At 37.2% G+C, this 20841-nt stretch overlaps 1 protein-coding gene across 5 annotated transcripts in view; it reads right to left on the bottom strand.

Annotated features, from left to right (window-relative positions):
- The window catches only part of LOC132707263 (band 3 anion transport protein), a 133327-nt gene that overhangs the window by 29534 nt on the left and 82952 nt on the right, over positions 1-20841 (bottom strand). For 4 of the 5 annotated variants that reach the window (XM_060679049.1, XM_060679050.1, XM_060679048.1 and 1 more), the window contains exons 6-11: positions 7051-7372; positions 6611-6997; positions 5171-5308; positions 1398-2412; positions 770-1230; positions 452-708 (exon numbers count right to left, since the gene is read on the bottom strand). In XM_060679049.1, the coding sequence (XP_060535032.1) occupies positions 452-708; positions 770-1230; positions 1398-2412; positions 5171-5308; positions 6611-6997; positions 7051-7372 (2580 nt within the window). The remainder of the gene's footprint in view (positions 1-451; positions 709-769; positions 1231-1397; positions 2413-5170; positions 5309-6610; positions 6998-7050; positions 7373-20841) is intronic. The other variant, XM_060679051.1, reaches the window with a different exon arrangement.

Below are 20841 nucleotides of genomic sequence, written 5' to 3'. Positions count from 1 at the left end.
TAGCTATTAGATTTAACTAGATTAATGTTTAAGTTGGTTGTTAAATTTGCTTCTTGATTCACTTGAAAACTGTAATATTAATTAGGTAGGCATTTAATTTTTCAATGTGCAATAGAGCTTAACTTTTTCCAACAACAATAACAGCTCCAAACACAGCTGACCTTGATAACACCATCTTGAGATGGTATTTGAAAAATTATAGGCCAATATCAAAAATTGTGACAATGCAAATTTTACATGGTGCATACTCTATTAAAAATTTTATCCCAAAATGGCCTGGAAAGCCATTTTTTGATTTTTATATAACATAGCTTGACTATTTGGTAGGAGTAGGAGCAGACTTTTTTATATGTTTATTTTTACAATGCTCATTCATAACCTTATATATAACCACAGAACTGTCCCTTTTTTCCCTAAATTAAGCTTTCTTAAGTAGATCTTGGTTACATACTCGCAGATATGGGTTTCCATAAACAACAGTATATACACCAACATGGCAGGTACAATGGCTGCGAACATCACCCAAACTTGCAGCGGCTGTTCCATGCCGAAGGGCGGGATCAGCCAGCCGCGCATTTCCGGTTTTGAAGGCGAAAGCCCTTCCGGAACGCTCAATTTTTCCGTGTATATCTCCGGAACCATAAAATCTAGGAACACATTGCATATTATTGCTATTGGCACGCCAAAGTCGCCCAGAGCCCTTCTTGCCTGGAATAAGAAATAACACCATTTATTCATTGCCATAACAGGTTTGAGCGGCTTTACTCACCGATCTTCCTAAGAAGTGACTGTTCCTAAATATCTTCAAATAATATGCGATAGCAAACGTAAACAGTGTAAGGATAGTGCAAAACAAAGCTGTATTCGGCTGATTTATGATGTTTCCATCAGCGTCCTGGGTCGGTATTTTCACAACAGTCGTCAGCGGCACCAGACCGACCGGTAAATTAGTTCCTAGCTCTGTCGGGACGGTGTCGTTATCAGTGGCGTTTCTGTAGGTGGTCACTTCGTAATCGCAGTAAGTCGGCAGTATCGGGTGCTTCTCGTATACCGCGTAGATTTTTTGGATGCTCTCGATGATATAAAGCAAGACTATAAGGGCGGAGAAAATGTCTTCGGTGAATCGGGTGAAGAGTTTTACCAGCACGCTGCCTTCGAACGCTGACACCACGATGCCTATCACCGCGAGCCACAGTCCTATGTAGATCCTCGTAGGCAGGAACTCGATGCCTAAAAGTTAATATCATATTAAAAATCCGTTGTGAATAATACATCAGACAAAAATCGGTTTCATTGAACATGTTCAATAAGTAGAAGAAGCATTTTGAATAAGGATCTGTACCAGTATGCTTTGGAGATTTGTGCACATAGTAAATCCTGGTAAGGTAGTGACTTACCTTGTCCTTGACAAAACTGCAGCAGACTCTCGTCAAAAAGCAACAGCGGAGCCGTAGTTCCGATGATGATCAGCGGCTGACCCCCGAGCAAAGCGAATATTATCCCCGCGATACTGGTGAACAGCAAATTCTCCGAAATCCCGATCTGGTTGTCGGTTTTCAAACCACTGAGACCACCGAAAGCGATGCCTCCGGATACGGCGGCGAAGTACATGAAAATGGAAGCGGCCAGACACTGAGCATTAAACGCGTCGGTAAAATCACTCCTGTAGTATGGATAGCGGTTCTTCAAGTCGTTGATGAGACCGCCCCACGGCCTCTTGGTCCTCACCAACGGGTTGTGAGGCGGTTTCTTTCCTCCCCCGTCACCGTCACCGTCCGCTCCGGCCAGCAAGGGTTTCGTTATTCCCTGAGCCTCTTGCTCCTTCTTCAGGGCGTTTTCTTTACGACGCTTGATCGCGTCGCTTTTCGCCTTAATTTCCTCTATGGGGAGTAACGCCTGACGCTCCCAATCGCCAGGAGGCAGCACTATACTGTCGTCCAAGAACTCGTTGATAGCCGAAAGCAAATCTTTTCGACTCTCTGCTTTGTATGCGATATTGTGGAACTGCTGGTTTGCCATTAGGGTCGATATCGATCTGCCGATCTCGTGGTAATCGATCGCCGCCTTCTTCGGCCCCAAAAGGATGAAGATAAACCTGACGGGGATGTAAACTTCGATAAGAGATGGGATGATCACAGCTTCGGCTAGTCGGACGAAGGCTATAGCCGGTTGCTCGAGCGATTCCATCTCGCCCACCAGCACGCTAGCTCCTTGGGCTTCTGCGGGGATTCTTTTCAAGATGGCGTCGTTCCTGGCCCGTCTGACGTCCTCGGTACTAGCGGAATACGCATCGTCCTTGATGTCGACCACGGTGTGGTTCTCGTGAGCGGCGAGCAGTTTGTGTTCAGCGTCGCCGTTCTTTAGGTTAGCGTCAGGGTAGCTGACTTTGCGTTTTTCCGTGTCGCTGAGGCTCTAGAATGGGCGAAGTTTCGTTTAGGGGTCGGCAGTCATTATTAGCGGCGCAAGACAAGCTGTTGGTCGAAAACTGCAGTTTTGGGAAAACATTTTATAAGTCCGGAAAGTAGTACACAATATTTGGTACCTATTGGGATTAAAAATTAATATAATATAATTTATTATTCATGATCTAACGTCATTCTGTTATTTAGCAGTATTACAAATGTTCGCATTTTGCACAATTTATAGCCCAAAATACAATTATAATAATTATTATTATAAATTCTGCTTTACCAATCAATTCTAATTTTAAGAATCCAGTCTTGAAATCAAACTAACTTAAGAAAAAGTATAGCATCCTCTTCAAGTAATTTTATAAGACGAATACTTGAGTTTTAATTTCAGATCTTGGGTATGATCTCTTGGATTTAAATAGAATAAAGAAAAAGATAATTTCCTACGAATTTTTTCAGACAGGTTTCCTACTGATATACTATGGATACATAAATATTGGACACCTATCGGCTTTTTAGTTTACCAGAGACCGACTAAGGTTAAGAGTGTAATATTGAAAGCATTTCCGAGTATCGTGAACATTAAACTTACAAAAGCTCATTGTTAAAAATCTAACATTTATTATTCATTTATTTAATTTACGCTCGTTTTTTCCATCCGCAAATAATAATTATTGGCCAGGCTTATTTTTCACAACTCCTGAAAAGCAGAATTACATTTTTTGTTTCTTAATATTTTATAATAAGTATGAGTTTAAATCGGAAGTCAGATCATTGGAAACTTTTTGTTATTCTTTAAAATGGTTCATTAGTAAGTGTAATTAATAAAACTGGTCAACTGATCTATATTCTTTCATTTTTTAAATCTGGAAGGTCCCTCAACAGTCGTTTACTAAGATTTAGTTGCACCAGTGGAATTTATATTGAAACTGCAGTTTTCGGCAAACGACGGGGAAATTTTAAAAAGCACAATAGCAAAAGCTGGCTTCAAAACTGTTTTTTTTTTGCGTCCAAGAGAGCGAACAGATACACTAGTTGTCAAACATAACATCAGTAACAGCGTTAGTATAGGGAAAAGAGAGAAAACACTCTAAGCCGGTATCTACCGAAAAACTATAAATTATTTCATGCGACTGGGGTACACAAATAAATTCCAATGTAAAACGAGTTGTCCAAATAACCGGGAAGATGCTGCTCAAATTCGCAGGCTGCAAAGGAAATATTAAAATATCAATTACCTGACGACTTCTATTGATCGCTAGAGGGCGCGTTATACGATTTGGGATTACGCAATCCGTCGCTAATTGACCTTTGCACAATAATGCAATCGGAAAATCAGCTATTTTCACAATACCAGACCGTTCAGCGACTCCTAGCAAATAATATATAGAATCGAATTCTCGTAATTATACCCCCTTTGCAGCGTTTTGGATAAAAACTGCACCGCCTTGAACAGAGTTGCACCATAACTCAACCAGCAAAGGTAAATGGTAAACTCATAGAAATGATTTAACTTTTGGAATAATAAAAACTGTGGCAATCCAGGATACTAACTGGGAGGCCCTCTGCGCCACAGAATTAGCCTGATAGAAAAACTGACTAAGAAGGCATCTTTATATCATTAAGATAGTCAACGATAACATATGTCAGATGTGTTCAGCAGAGATCAAAACTCTTATTCATCTCTTTAACCACCGCGCAAAATTAGGAAGCAGACAATTAAGAGTACTAAGAGACGTACTAGACGAGCATAAAAGAAGTACCGTGCTCCTCTAGATTTGGTGAGTCGACGGTGCAGTCTTATCGCAAGTTTTAATTGTGTTTATACCGAGTGTCTAAATGAAGAGCGGACTAGCGTTCGTAACTCAGTTATATAATCAAATAATAACCTTTTACTTTTGTTATTTTTCTCCGATATTGTGAATATCGTGCGAGAAAAATCTATTTTTCGGGCTGCATGTTTAAGATCTCGTAAAACGATGGGATGCTTGCGTCATTTTGGGATATCGATTGCCCTCTCAGGCTTCCCCGACGAGTGGTATCGGCTTAATGGGAAGTTTATTGACTTTTTCCTGTTCTACCTCGATTAGTTTCGAGTATCGTTTTGTCGGATACAATCTCGTCGATCGTTTTGGGTTTCAAGTGGCTCATATACTTCTTGATTAGATCCTATGTGAATAAGTTAAGTTTTAACTGCTTCCACGATATTTTTTCTAGGCTTGACAAGATCAGTTTCCCAACGCAAAGGTAAAAGAGTATCCCGTCTTTCTCAAACTTATATCCAGGGATGTTGATGAGAGAAATTTGTTCACTTATTCTGGTGGAAATGTCATTTCTTGTTGCGATCTAGCGAAAATAGGCAACACCACGTCTAGGTGAGGTTGACGCAATACTATATTGTGATATAGCCTTAAGCTCTTAACAAAAAATAGAAAAGGGGTATTTGAAAAATAATATGGCGTGCAGACTACCTGAAAAGAAGCGATGAAAAAGATGAAGATCTGAAACAAACATGAAACAAAAATATCATTTATATCAAAAATATCATGTTTTCCCTTTATTACTTTGTCCAATTTTCGAAACACTCATTTCAATATCTTAAACAATCGCGCATAGTCCACTCTTCGCTAGTCCTTCGGTATAAAACGCATCAACAAATGGAAAATAACGATAACCGAATAAATAGTGAAGCGAGTTATCAAAACCAAATCGTCTATTCAACTATAGTAACGGTGCAAATCTTAAATACTGAGACACACGTTTGGGAAGCCGATGACCGAAAATGATCTGCCCTCTTTAACTGCATGCGGAAGGCAGAGGCGACCCTGAGCAGAGCACACAGAACAGCGAGCCATCATAGCGGCATCGTAGCCCATATTATGCTCCAACCACATCGACTGCAAGCAAGGTCGAAACAGACCTTAATCTTTTCTTGGTTGGTTAGCGCATCAGTAAGCTACCTACGTGTATTTTCACTATATCTATGGACTATTTGATTTATGTTGGTCCAATATTGCTTAATTTTGCGCTGCCCAGCACTCATTCAGAAAGTTCAGAAAGTTCTTGGATAGTTAGTAATCCTATGCTACAAAATGTCAGGGGACCATCCGTGTTTTCTATTTCACGACAGAAAAGATAGAAAAATATTTTAAAAACCTTTCTAAATAGTTCTCCCACAACACTTTGCACAATCCACAAATTAATATGAACTTGTAGAGTCCTAGTTCAAGGTCTCTTTCTTTGGGAGGTGACAATCGTGAAGGTGCTTTTGAAACTTAGTAGTAGTATAGTAGTGCTGCCGGTTAAAATTCACTTTTGGCGGGAACATTTGTAATGTCGCCAGTCTTTAAGAGTAAAATTAAAAACTAACTTTTAACACGCTCTATGGAGTGCTGTTGACATTTTGGTCTTTTGGTTCAATTAGAGGATGGCTTTATCTCAGTGAAATTTTAAGTCTTTCAACATCATCTAGTGCGTTATGAATTTAGACAATTAATTTCTTTTTCCATTTTTTTCCCAAATTGGACGTTATTATCCCTAACCTGTTTGAACGTTGACAGTTTTGCATTTTTTTTGTCATATTAAAGGAAAAAAATTGGCGGATTAGTTACGTTATGCGTTAACAATTAGACACCAAATAGCGCAAAAAAAAATTCTGGTAAATAAAAACTTCGTCGCCTTGGAATCTAATAGCCGGAAAATTGTCCGTGACGGAGTAATGGCGAAAAAGAAATTCTATTCCGGTAGATGGAAACTTAAAATTGCCGGAATGCCTTCGGAGAATACGTAATTTGTTACACCGTCGGCGTCGGCGGCAAACAATTCGCGAGAACATCAAACAAACCCTCAAACTTTCGTTTGTACAATGGAAAATTGCGGAGGTACATTATTCGAGAGCCAAGACGGGGAAAACGACGGAAGCTGGATCATTAATTTCCGTTGATATGGGCGAATTTCCCGTTATGACGTTTGCCGTATCGATTATCTGAGGGTTTGTTTGTTAAAATATACAAATAAGACCGACAGGTTCTTTCGGATCGTACCCGATAATCAAAATTTTGAATAGCAAGAACAGCAAAACAGCACCTCAAAATGACGTAAAGCGAATAGGAAATATTAAAGTCGATCTTGTAGTTCTTGATGTTTATCAGTCCCCAACGACGAATTTGGAACACCCGGTATAACCTTACAACACCCACCTGCAAAGACGTGTAGCTGTGTTTCTTCGGAAACCTAAAACCCCTCTCGTGATGCTCGTTGACGTGGCGATGCCTGACCAACAGTATCCTCATGATCCTCGCCTTGTCCTCTTCCCTGACGAGGTCTTCTTTGAACAGGTCCTCGGAAACTCTGTACGCTATAGCCGGCAAATCCTTCTCCTCCAAATCCAAAATCACCACGCCGTTCTCGAGGCATTTTCTCAAATTCAGCAACGAATGGAAACTCAACGAGGCGACGTGAGGTTTGCCCCACCTGTCGACGCCTTCCTCGACGTCTTCTTCATATTTTATCCACCTAGCGGTTTCTTTCCATTCCCTCTCGTTTTGTATCTCGGTGGTGATAAGCTCGCTGAGTTCGACGAAGATCTGGAAATCAACAATCGTCAACTTCCGGAATATAATGTTAGCCATTGCGTTACCGCGTGAGGACTGTGGTCGTATAACTTTTTAAAGTAAGGGTGTAGTTCTACCCCTTTGCCGATATGCATAAGCGATGCCTGACTAGGTCTCGACGTCTTGTGTCTCCTGAAACCTCTAGGATCGTCCGATCTGTGACTGTCCAGTTGGTCTTTGTCGGCGCCACGTAGCTCTTCGTCTTCGGGTTGAGTGGATACTCTCCTGGTTCTTTGGTGACCCGCACCATTATCCGCGCCGTCTCTGTTCGGGTAATGGTGGTGGCGCTTTTTAGCCATGCTTTCGACCGGCAGCGAATATTTCCTGTGTTGGTCATAGTGATGTTTTCTGTAAATAATAATAATAAATCATAGGTTTTGTTGGCTGACATAACCAAGACGCCAAGATAACGTAGGTCTCGCTATATATGGCATTAGTTTTTTAGTAAATAAACCTAAAAGTTAAGTTTGTTCGGGAATCATTTTGTTGAAAACCTAATATTGTGAACGCCAGAGTTTCGGTCGTTTGGGGAGGGTTTAAGTTTCAGAGGCCAAATCTAAGAGTGGATTCTGCCCATGTGTGTATCAATAGGCATAGGGGTCTCCAGGGGCATGGACTGACCTAGACTAAAATTGTCAAGCTGCAGACGCAGCCATGATTATGAATGCCTTCTGCACAACAAAAGAAGATTGACCAACCGGAGGCAAGACATCGCTGTTGACGGTCCCACTTGTGGGTTGGGATTGGAATCTATGGGGAGCACCAAACGATCGAAATATTAATGAGTGACGGATAGATAATCAGGCCGCCTTGAAAACATTAGAAACACTATATGGATGTGGATACCAGCCATGGCGGACCAGGGTGTAACGTGAAAGTCGATCTTCTAGCAAGGCGTAAAGCAGAGACGCCAACAATAGGTCGACAGCCTGTGTTTTCTATATCCAGATAATCGACAGGGAATACAATCAAAATCTGGATGGCAGAGGAAACAACTCGTTCATAATGGTTGTGATTACCGAGGTTGCTTCATTCGAAAACAGCGATTGGATAAGTTGCAAAGAAACACATAACCAACCTTAAAATACACACAAACGCCAAAATGGGGCACTGATAAAATAACAGTAAAAAAAATAATAAAATAAAAAAAAAATTAAGATCTTTAAAAAGTAATTCTTCACATAGTTTTTGTCGAATTCATGAAAAAATTGCTTTTTTCAGTTTCAGCAAAACTCAAAAGAAAAAAAACATGTAGTACGCGATACAGGATCGATATAAAATAATATTCTTTTCCCAAAATCGGTTTGTCCACTTTAGGACTTACTGTTCCCCCGTTAAAAAAGGCAGCTTAGCAGTCCATATTAAAAACCCATTGTGCGGAAATTTTCTTGCGGCTTTGCGAAAAAATTTAATCTCTGTTTATGACGTGTCGGAGTCTCACTTTTTAAAGAAGAAAATGGACTATTTATTAAAATTGGGACGCATTTTTAATTAACATTTGAAGACGGATGAAGTTCCATCGATTTTTTATATGAACCAATTTGTGTTAAACCAGGACTAATGTCGGCGGTATTTCATTTGATAACTTGAGAGAGCAAATAATGAACAGAGAAAATGAACAAATAAAATTTGCATGCATTCCGCTGAAATCTCCCTCACATGATATTAAATGCTTATTCAAGAGACTGACCCCGTTTCCCCAGGGAACATATTACTTTAGTTCCAACTATATGTCGAGTGTTTTAGGTACATTTTAATTATTAATTTAGTCTTAGTCCACAGCAGCGAATTCTATCTAAACTGGAATATCGATTCTCTGAAGCAAATTTTATTTAGAGGAAGACGGGTGGTAATGAGGATTTTCTTTTTTGTCATACACGCCACACATATTAAAATATGAGTAATAAGAGATTGTTGTATATTATTTCCCGATTTTTCTACATTTTTGGGGTTTTTGCGAATGAATCTCTAAAAGGTAAATTTTAATCGTTTAGATTTGTTTGGACTTAGTTGTTGCAATATATTTTTTCTACTCCCGCCTGTAAAATGCCTAATTACACACCGGTCTATAGTGCGGGAAGCGTCACTTTACCACTTCCGTTTCCCACGGATCTGTGCCACTTCGGACATTTCCGGGATTTTACCGCACGAGTTTGAGAGCAATCGGATGTTTTCGGAGATATTTCCCACGTTTTGAACTGTGACGTTTTTCAATTCTGATGGTAATGTCCCGCAAGCTACCCAAACACTAACGGTCGTAGAAAAAGTATAGTATGAAACACGTTAAAGTTTTTAAACGACGGGTCTCGTTTTTAAAAACACTTTTTATTGTTTTACAAGCAGAGCTACTAGCTTTACATTAACAACGCTTGCAAATAGTGCAATTTGATTTCGAAAATAATGGTTCTGTGCCGAATACGTATCGCGCACTACGTCCATTTTATCGTCGACAAAATCGTCCATCAAAGCAGTTAATTCGATTAACCGTGGAACGTTTTCGCACCACGTTTACTCTTATTGATAACTCGCATCTCCAGAGACGCCGTACGGTGCGTACAGAAGAAGCTATTGCTGCTGTAGAGCGTAGCATGGAGGAACACCCGCATGAGTCCTTCGCCATCGAACACAGGAATTGGATCTGTGTCCATCCACTTTATGGAAGATTTTGCGGAAGGATCTTGGTTTACGTGCTTACAAAATCCAACTCGTGCAAGAATTGAAGCCAACCGATCAAGTAAGGCGTAGATTCGTCGAATGGGCCCAAAACGAGATTGCCGTTGTTCCCGATTTTCATAAGCGAATTTTGTTTAGCGATGCGCACTTCTGGTTGAATGGCTACGTCAACAAACAAAACTGCCGCATTTGGACCGAAGCTAATCCTCAAGTGTATGTCGAAACACCGTTACATCCAGAAAAACCGACTGTTTGGTGCGCTTTATGGGCTGCTGGAATCATTCGTCCGTACTTACTGATGATGATGATGGCCAGAACGTTACAGTCAATGGTGATCGGTATAGAGCTATGATTACTAACTCTTTAATTCCTGAATTGAATAAACATGATGTCCAGGAGATGTGGTTTCAACAAGACGGCGCAACATGTCACACAGCTCGTGCCACAATCGATTTATTGAAAGACACGTTTGGTGACCGCCTAATTTCACGTTTTGGACCTGTGAATTGGCCTCCAAGATCTTGTGATTTAACACCGCTAGAATACTTTCTGTGAGGCTATGTAAAGTCATTGGTCTATGCGGATAAGCCACAAACGCTTGACCATTTGGAAGACAACATTCGCCGTGTTATTGCCGATATACGGCCACAAATGTTGCAAAAAGTCATCGAAAATTGGACGTCCAGATTGGACTACATCCGCGCCAGCCGGGGTGGTCATATGCCAGAAATCATATTTAAAATGTAATGCCACAAGATTATCATTCGGATAAATTAAATTCATGTCAATCGAATAATCCATAGTTGTTTTATTGCAACTTAAAGTTCTATACATCGAAAAAAAACACCCCTTATAATCACATCTTCACACACAATTTCACTCATTAGAGCACCGCCGTTATTTATTCCTTCTGTGTAACATTGTGTAACCTTTCACGCTAGCGTTATAATTTGAAAAATCTAAAATGTCCGACACCAGCTGATATTTACTGTAATACGCATGACCGTGAATAATCAAAATGAGTCTCTTGGCATACCATACGGGGTACAAGTGTACCCCACATTAATTTTTTTTGTTGACTTTTTTGATGCACGTCATAACTAAAATATACAGAAAATGAATCTGTAAATACTAAATGACAATAAATAAAATTGCGGAACCCTTGTGTAAAGTTTTTAAAAAGATATAATGTAAAAATTGTGTTAACACGGTAAGAAGAAGGTTAAAATGCGATTACGATTTTCAGCTGCGAATTTAAAAGATTGATTATTAAAAAAACACTCGAATGAAATTTTACTTTAAAAAACATCTTCTTTTTTGGTATAATGACTAGGTGGTTTAGAAAGGTCAGTCGACAATCGCTTATTGACTCTTCGTGTCACTTCACACGCGTTCACGCTAAATTTCAGATTTATTCAGGAAGGAACGTGCGTTAGGTCAGTAATCAATGCCGATTTAGTGCTGTAAATGGTTTAAATAAAGTGCGGACACGTGGTGTGCCAAATACGAGCCACGTGTTTTCAAACCAAGGTTGTTTCCTCTAAGCGGTTTATCGCCGCGATTGAGCCAAGTCATGTCTGTTTTCTACGGTCTCCATAACGAGTAATGCGCATTACCCTAGAAGCCGAAAAGTTTTTCAAAGAGCCTTATGAATTTCGTAAAAGATTAGCATACGTTACACTTTTGGCATTAACATTAATTATAGTTTTTAGTTAGTTTCGTTTTGGTTTGTTAGGAAGAGGTCGTTCTTAACATCCGTTATGCTATCTTCTGCTCGAACTAGGTGGTCACTGTAGCAGTTACTATCGTGTTACATGTTTTACTTAAGGAGCGCTACCGGCAAGGAAAGCATACTAACTTAGCAAATGTAATTAGATAAGTACCCACTCCAAGGAGAGGAGACCTCTTGAGGAGCTGACAGAGAACTAAATATTTGGGATAATGAAAAAACTGTTCCCGACAATCCAGAGACGCAGAGTTAAACATTCGTTCAGGTCATAAGGAAGAACAGGATCGAGTCTAAGTCACGAGGCTAAGCCATGAAGGCAATATTTTAATTTCAAATTAATCTTATCAGAAAAAAGTAATTAGTTGGTAATCATTAGGGATATCATTTATTAAGTAACACCGACAATTGACTTATTATTTTTTGGATTTAAAATTTATGAAATAAACAATAGTTGTACCAAAAATTAATCCGAAACTTTATGAAGTGTTAGCAGATAAAGTAATGAACGAAAGATCAATATTATTTCCGGTACTTTTCAACTTGTTTGAAGATTATCTGAAGATATGTTTAATATTATGCTCGAACGTTCTGAATGGCCGAGACTTATGTACGGGCAACCTTGTATTTAAATAAGGCAACGTATAGAGAGTTTAATTTAATTTATTAAGATAGTGGGACATTAATTGACATTTAAATATTCAATGATCGTTAAACAGACGATAAAAAAAAACAAGTCCTAAAGCAATACCTTACTTAGAACGCCATTGTTAGTTCCTTCGTTCAGTTAAAAATAAATATTATTAATAATTTAATGACGCGAGTAAACAAATCAAAATTTTATTGATCATGAAAAAATTTTGTTGTTTGTTGTCATGTTAGTTTTATTTTATACTTATGTTTTAACGTATTATACCGGATTTTTTAAAATATTATATATATATATATATATATATATATATATATATATATATATATATATATATATATATATATATATATATATATATATATATATATATATATATTCTCACGTATTGATTCACGGATGGAAAAATGTGATGACACTATACTCCGGGATATCATCCGTTCGCTCGTTGAACTCCGACTGGAATCCTGCATCCGACTGGAATCCTGCAAATCCTGCATCCGACTGGAATCCTGCAGACGTTTCGCCAAAATCTCACTTGGCATCTTCAATGCTCGCGCTCCGAAGTGTTCGAAGTGTTTTCGGAGCGCGAGCATTGAACATGCCAAGTGAGATTTTGGCGAAACGTCTGCAGGATTCCAGTCGGATGCAGGATTTGCAGGATTCCAGTCGGAGTTCAACGAGCGAACGGATGATATCCCGGAGTATAGTGTCATCATATATATATATATATATATATATATATATATATATATATATATATATATATATATATATATAATTACATAAAATGAAATAGAAGAATATTATAAAGATATTCCTTGATATACAGGGTGTTTATTAAATAAGTGCCAATACTTAAGGACGAATTTATTTGTTAACCAACTAATTAATTGTAAAGTACATAGTGCAAAAGTTTTAAAAAAGAGATAACTATTTCTACCTATCATAATCATCACCACCATACAACACTTTAGTAAAATATATATTTTTTTAATTTTACCATTGACATTCTCGCGGGGTTTGAATTGAAGAAAAGATGCTATTCAAATGCTTTTTTTTTAATTATTCATTATTATTTTGGCGGAAAATTTAGTCCGTTAAACTTATTTTTGTACGAGGCGGAAATTTCGGGTAACAAAACAAAAAACCAAAAGATTTTGATATTTTGTTGAAATTTGATACGCTTGGAAACATTCTTTTGGGAAAAAAATTAGCCATGCCATTGAACGTTTGGATAGAAATGATATGGTAAAAAACTTTATTTCTTAAAAATTGAACGCACTATAGCATAAAAATTAAAATGTTTACACCATATCATTTTCATACATTAACTTAACTAATGTATGGACATTATCATTTAAATCAAGCAAGATCTGTATAAAAATCACTTTTATACACCAGGACCGAATTTGAGATTTTAACCACGAATTTGCGATCTTGAAGCGTTTATGTATTTTAAGCTACTGAAAGAAGGAAATTGTGTGCTCTATTAAAAAAATGGTTTGGTTAGGAGTAGTTGTATGCTTTCCTAGATAAACAGGAAATAGTGACATATGCAAACATATAACCACTTTATCTAAAACCCATTTATTCGGCAATGAGAAAGAAGTTTACTAAATACTTATGTTGCCCATTTTACGAATGACTGTAATATGTTTTCTTCTATGTCACTGGTTGTAACGAAGTGACTAGTCTATAATACTAAGACACTTCTTTTCATGATGAAACTTAAACTATGGCTGCCCAAGTGCAACAGGCATTAAACAGTTCACATTACCAACACTTCCGCTATATTAAACTAAACGGAACTAAAAGTTTGAATTAATTAATTAACAAATGGACTGGCACATGGTGCGTGTGGCGAGTTTGCATAAATATTTCAGCAGTTTTCTTTGTTATAATGGACGGGTTCATTTGCGCACTTCAATTTCGAGTGTCGCCTTGTATATATTGAACGAGTCGGACAAAATATCGCTAAATGAGATGCTGAGTCGATCGACGAAAAGACTCACGGCAACGGAAAACTTCCAGCATTAAACCGGGTCGACTTCATTTCACCACTACCAAAAGAGATAACAAAAGCACATTACCAGCAAGCAGTCTTCACTTTATGATCTATTAATTAATTTTTTTAATTGGCAACGACGGCGTTGCACTAGGCGGGAGCCAAGAATTAAAAATAAATCCAGACCGTCTGATCTGTCGCCTTAATAAAATGAATGGCACTTTTCACATCTTTGTTGCCGTTACTGTTGATAATTGTGATGAGATAAGTCGGTAGTAACGAATGTTTCTATGGACAGACTATGACTATGTTGGGCTGTATACCCCCTACTGCGTTGAGTAACGTCCTCCTAGGACTCAGTAAATAGCAATACGTTTGACTATTAAGTTTCGTTCCGTTCAAACACATATCTTAATTTTATTTATAATTTTTTAGTTAGTTTAGGTAATTTTTACCCAGTTAACGTTCTTTTGTAGATACGTACCTATACATACATATATTTTATTTAGAAATTGATAATTATTGCAAATGTAATTAAAATTAATCTGGATAACAATATTATTACGATTTAAGGACAAATTTTTATTTAAGCTGTTCATTTGCTTAGTATATTTTATCTAATTTATAATAATAGGTGCCACATATTTATAAACACGTAGGTAAGACTTGAAATATAATTTTAAAATGATAATTAGCATATCCATATCTAAAGTTATTTACACAACTTAAGTTAAGCTAAAACCAAAAATTTCAATTTTTTTAAGATCAAATCTTCTATTAAAGCTTTTTCTGTACATCAATCCGTGAAAAAAAATCTCCCTAAGGTTCACAAACCCCCTAGACCTATTGTTAGCACCGGTTCTCCAACTTATTCCCTAGCAAAATATCTAGCTTCTACCATTACATTAGTACAAATACATCTTTAGTAAAGTTCCTACTCCTGACACTCTCAATATTATTTCAGATATATTAAAATCCGAGAATCTGGAACCAAACCATCTTAATTGGAAAATGCTTGTTTGGAACATATTTTTCTGGTAACGGTAAAATTTATGAACAAATATCAGGAACGGCTATGGGTTCTCTATTATCACCGGTCACGCAAATGGAAGCTTTTGAGAAGAAAGCCGTCGACACCTTCCATCTAAAATGGAAACTTTATGGACGCTTATCGATACTTATGTTATTTGGCATCATGGTCAAGAAGCCCTTCCAGAATGGACACCCTAAGATACGCTTTATCACTGAATTAGAAATTCCCATTCGTAGATATCGGGTCGTTCAGTTCACAGAAAACCTACGCACACAGACCGATACCTTAATAAATGCATTGTCACATCTCAATCCGTCCCAGAAGTAAAACTATCGCGACCGAATCGCCGGATCCAGAATTAAAACACCTAAGATCTGCTCTTCTCTCAAACAATTTCAAAATTAGAAGATATTAATGAGCGTTCAATTGCAAAAAACACATCACCACAACCTCCTGAAGAATGAGTTTCTAAAAAAAAACCTTACTTGCAACTGTGGTTCATTCCTTACATTCAAAACATTATTAATCATATATCAAGGGTTCAACAAGAGTATATGCGGAGAATACTTTGGAGAGACAGGACGAAAAATATCAACTAGGCTAAAAGGCTATTAAACTCATTAAACAGATTCTTCCTAAAGAAACCAAAGAAAAATCCGAGAATCCATAGAAATCTCTGAACAATCTTAGCCGCGACTCAGGAGTTTACCTTTCACTAAAATGGTGAAAACTCAAACAGTATATAAACTGGTACAGAGTAGAATGGAAACCAGTTTCGGTTAAGCTTTGAAGAAGCCAACAGAATGATTGGCGAAACATCAATAAGTTCGATACAAAAGAAGAGAAAAAAAAAAGAAAAGGGCCTGTTATGATTTACATCTATTTATTTATAAATATATAAAAAGTATATAATAAAAGAATATGATGCTCTTGAGGAAATTCACTTCAATTACAAGCAGTCTTTATGAATGCTAGAAGAGGTAAAATTTTAAAACTAAGAAGAAGATTGTTGTAATTTAGGTTAAAGTGCTACGAAAATGATTTAATGAAGAATGATGTTTTCTGGGGGAATAATATATTCATGCCTCAAGTCCAAATAGGAAACCAAAAAAATTAAATGGAACTTACGATTCCTCCAAACTTCCGGGATCTTCCCCATTCATTTTCGTAGCTTTTAGGGCACCGTCGGCCATTTAAATCTATCGAAAACGGTTTCGCGAACCCGATCGGTCTGTCAAAATTGTCTCGAATTAATTTTCGCGACCCGCCTACTCGCAAGACGTTGATGGAACGGCGGTCATAATTTCGTCAAAATTTATCAATGAGCCATATCTGTCGATAAAACGTATTTATTCCACGGTCTGTCGTTATTGGTGTACGAAAAGATCGTAAAAAAAGTGACAACCGCAATAAAAATATAAATAATTACCGCACATTCGCGGCAAAAAGTTACATTTTACGAACGAGATGTCAATTTGTGGATATGGCATCTCGTGGCATTGCGGTCTCTCTTCACATAGATGAATTGGTCATTCTATGTAGCGATTTCTGAGGTGATGAAACGTTTAAGGTATGCAAGTATGCTTTGTAGCCTATTAGCTTTGCATTTGCTCGCTTTAAATATAATTTTTTAAGCGTTCGAGGAACTATGATCGATTGCGAACCTATCTCGATTTGTCTATGAGAAGCGATCCGTCAAAACATCGAACACCTGTCTTGAATCGTTTGCCCTGGTGATGGAGTGAGATCAGCGGAATTAAAGGTCTGACGGCTACAAATATAATAAACAATTAAGTGTTCATTTACATGAAACAAGTTGTGGGGGAAATTCTGTTGTTTTTGGGCTCTTATTCGGCCGTGTCGTTTGTTTTATTATGTCAATACACTGACACCAAATTCACGAAGTAATTGACAAATGAAGTTTAACAGTTCGATTAATTCATAGTACTTCAAGGTTAGGTTTGACTGTTTTGTTGCTTTGGACCAGTGTTTATTTATAACAGTAATTCATAGTTCGTAATAGACCTTATTGAGATGTTTAAGTATTGTTTAAGTATGTTCTACACAAATAATTTTTTGCTAACTAAAATCGAAAGATGGCGGATTAGTCCTTGGCTAGAAAATAAAAATGAAGGCGAAGTGAAAATTGCTTAAAATAGAGTTTAAAAATGACGCTGCATAGTTTAAACAGTTTTTTAGAATGTCAAAAGAAAGTTTAGATAAAATTCTGAGTAGGATCACAAGACAAAATGAACAGAAATTTTCAAGATGCGATAATTCAGTAAATCTAAGATGTCTAGACTGATGTACAGCTTTCGAATTGCGTAGGATATCCATTTTCTTTGTTCCTACCAAAAGTTTGTGCACTGATCGATAAAACAGGGGACCCTTATTATATAGAAAACAGTTAACAAAGTTAGTTTTTTAACTATTTTATGATATTTGCTCAACAACTGGTTAATCATAATGACATAACCTTGACATATTTGAACAGTTGGTATTAGTGAATTGACGCAAAAAATTTCCGAAAATTAGAACCAATTTGTGAATTCGTTTGACGAGTATTTGATATCAAAGTGGCGCATTACACTCGTGAAATTGTCAATTTATAAAAATAACAAAAAACATATTTCAAAGGGCCTAGTAGTACTACGCTCGTATTCAAATTTATTCTGTAAAAACACCTTTTCCTCAATTTTTTCCAAGAAAAGAAGGTATTTTCCATAATGTCAAACCACCCAAATTGAGGCTCCTAAAGCCTAAACAAATGTATATTAAGAAAAATCAAAATAACCACAAAATATTCATAATAACACTTATTATAACTATTTTTTTCTATATTGGCTTTGTTGAGAAATGCGCTAGACATCAACATCACACATTCACTTATAAATACACATACACAAATAAAAAGCATTGTATTGAGAAGTAAAAACAAAAACGGTGGAAAATTGTTGTTTCTGTAGTAAAAACCAATTATAACGTTAGTCTATAAAAAGAGTCCAATTTCATCGATCGAAACGAGAAACTGGTTCTCTGGAAAATGAAGTTCTAGTTTTAGCTCGCGACCGTTTGATAAGAAACAAAACGCTAAAATAGATCCATAACCGTGTCGGTATCTCATGTTCTTCTGCTACGTTTGTCCACTCGTTCTAGCTGAAAAATTGTCCTGTTTTGAATAGCGGAGTTTTTTTTTGTAGAGAGTATGCAAACAATGAACAGTTTGTGGCTTTATTACCAAAAATTTAAAAGCGTTAACATTTTAAATTTGTTGAAACGTAATCATCCAGGCAAGAAATTTTTTTACTGGACTGCACGCCTCCTAGGGTGGAAAACAATGAAGAAGTATAAAAATTGGCAACGAAAAACTTCGCAGGTATAAAGAAGAATCGAGATTAAGCCAGAGAAAACTTCCAAAATGGATTAGATGCATCAAGATAGAAAGAAATGGACTAGTTATCCAACCGTAGGTCTAAAACACCTGTCACTACACTGAATATTATTATCACCATAATTAACAAAAGACTCAGCAATGATATTGTTGATATGAAAGTACAAAATGGATAGACGCAACAAGATAGAAAGAAATGGAATGGAAGTTATCTAACCATATATCTAAAACACCTGTCACTAACCTAATTATTATTATTACCGCCACAATTAACAAAATACTCAGCAGTGGCATTTTGGTTGAATTTATAATGGGTGTTTTTTTTCGATGTATAGAAATTTAAATTGGCATTACTGTTCAAGATGGCGACCGATTTAACAGCTGTCAAGTTTGGTTTGGCAATTCATCATGAATAGACTCATGCCTGAGCAACGCTTGCAAATAGTGCAATTTTATTTCGAAAATAATGGTTCTGTGCGGAATACGTATCGCGCACTACGTCCATTTTATCGTCGACAAAATCGTCCATCGGAGCAGTTAATTCGATTAACCATGGAACGTTTTCGCACCAGGTTTACTCTTACTGATAACTCGCATCCCCAGAGACGCTGTACGATGCGCACAGAAGAAGCTATTGCTGCTGTAGAGCGTAGCATTGAGGAAGACCCGAATGAGTCTATCCGCCATCGAGTACAGGAATTGGATCCACTTTATGGAAGATTTTGCGGAAGGATCTTGGTTTACGTGCTTACAAAATCCAATTTGCGTAAGAATTGAAGCCAAACGATCATCAAGTAAGGCATAGATTCGTCGAATGGGCCCAAAATGAGATTGCCGTTGTTGCCGATTTTAATAAGCGAATTTTGTTTAGTGATGAAGCGCACTTCTGGTTGAATGGCTACGTCAACAAACAAAACTGCCGCATTTGGAGCGAAGCTAATCCTCAAGTGTATGTTGAAACACCGTTACATCCAGAAAAACTGACTGTTTGGTACGCTTTATAGGCTGGTGGAATCATTGGTCCGTACTTTTTCAAAAACGATGATGGCCAGAACGTTACAGTCAATGGTGATCGGTATAGAGCTATGATTACTAACTCTTTCATTCCTGAATTGAATAACGATGATGTCCAGGGGATGTGGTTTCAACAAGACGGAGCAACATGTCACACACCTTGTGCCACAATCGATTTAGTGACCGCCTAATTTCACGTTTTGGACCTGTGAATTGGCCTCTAAGATCTTGTGATTGAACCCCGCTAGACTATTTTCTGCGGGGCTATGTAAAGTCATTGGTCTATTCGGATAAGCCACAAACGCTTGACCATTTGGAAGACAACATTCGCCGTGTTATTGCCGATATACGGCCACAAATGTTGGGAAAAGTAATCGAAAATTGGACGTCCAGATTGGACTACATCCGCGCCAGCCGTGGCGGTCATATGCCAGAAATCATATTGAAAATGTAATTCCACAAGATTATCTTTCTTAATTTCGTTTTATTGATCGACCGAGAAAAGAGTACAAAATGAATAGACGCGACAAGATGTAAAAGCTTCGTAAACGTATAGGGCCGGGAATTAATATTTTCAAGATACAGGGTGTTAAACTTTTATTTAATTCGTCTTGTCATAAATATCTTCTAGTCGATTTAATTTAAATTTCAAAATAGCGTTTACGGTAGTAAGGGAGCTAATATAGCCCCCATTATGTGAAAATCTGAGGGAGCATCAGTCGATTCAAATTAATTACTTTTTAGAACAAATTACGTGTACACGAAACCAAATTGATAGAAAGAGTAATTTTATTAATTTTGTTTATTTAAGTGGATTTTATTGCATAAAAATGTTACATTAAATCACAAAAACTTTAGCTTCGATTACACCAATCATTATTGTCGCATATAAAAAGTTTTTCAAAGGAGAAAAATTAGAAGAACTGAAAGCAACTAAAATTATTGTAAAATAGTTGCAACTTTGCAAAGAGATTGTCATTGAAATTTATAGTAATAATCATAGAATAGCTACCGATATTATTGCGGAAGCTTTTAACAAATAATTAATAAATACAAAAAGTTTTTCGAACAGGAAACCAAAACTGGACAAAAGACAATTTAGATAAATTCAGTTTCACCTGACTGCGCTTTCGACAAATCCGTTCATATTGTGCTATAGAAGATAACGTTTTAATGAGATTTGATCTGAAAATAATAATTAAAACGAATTAAATCTAATGTTAGCCGATCGTAATTACTAAGCATAAAAATATCGATACTCCGTTATCTTTGGAATCGTTCATCCACTCGAATTAAGGAAATCGTCATCCTAAACACCAGTCA

This window comes from Cylas formicarius, unplaced genomic scaffold, assembly GCF_029955315.1.
Source record: "Cylas formicarius isolate icCylForm1 unplaced genomic scaffold, icCylForm1.1 PGA_scaffold_9__14_contigs__length_23061073, whole genome shotgun sequence".
In the NCBI taxonomy this organism is placed as follows: Eukaryota; Metazoa; Arthropoda; class Insecta; order Coleoptera; family Brentidae; genus Cylas; species Cylas formicarius.
The sequence above is the reverse complement of the archived record's forward strand: the minus strand, read 5'-3'. Positions and strand labels throughout refer to the sequence as shown.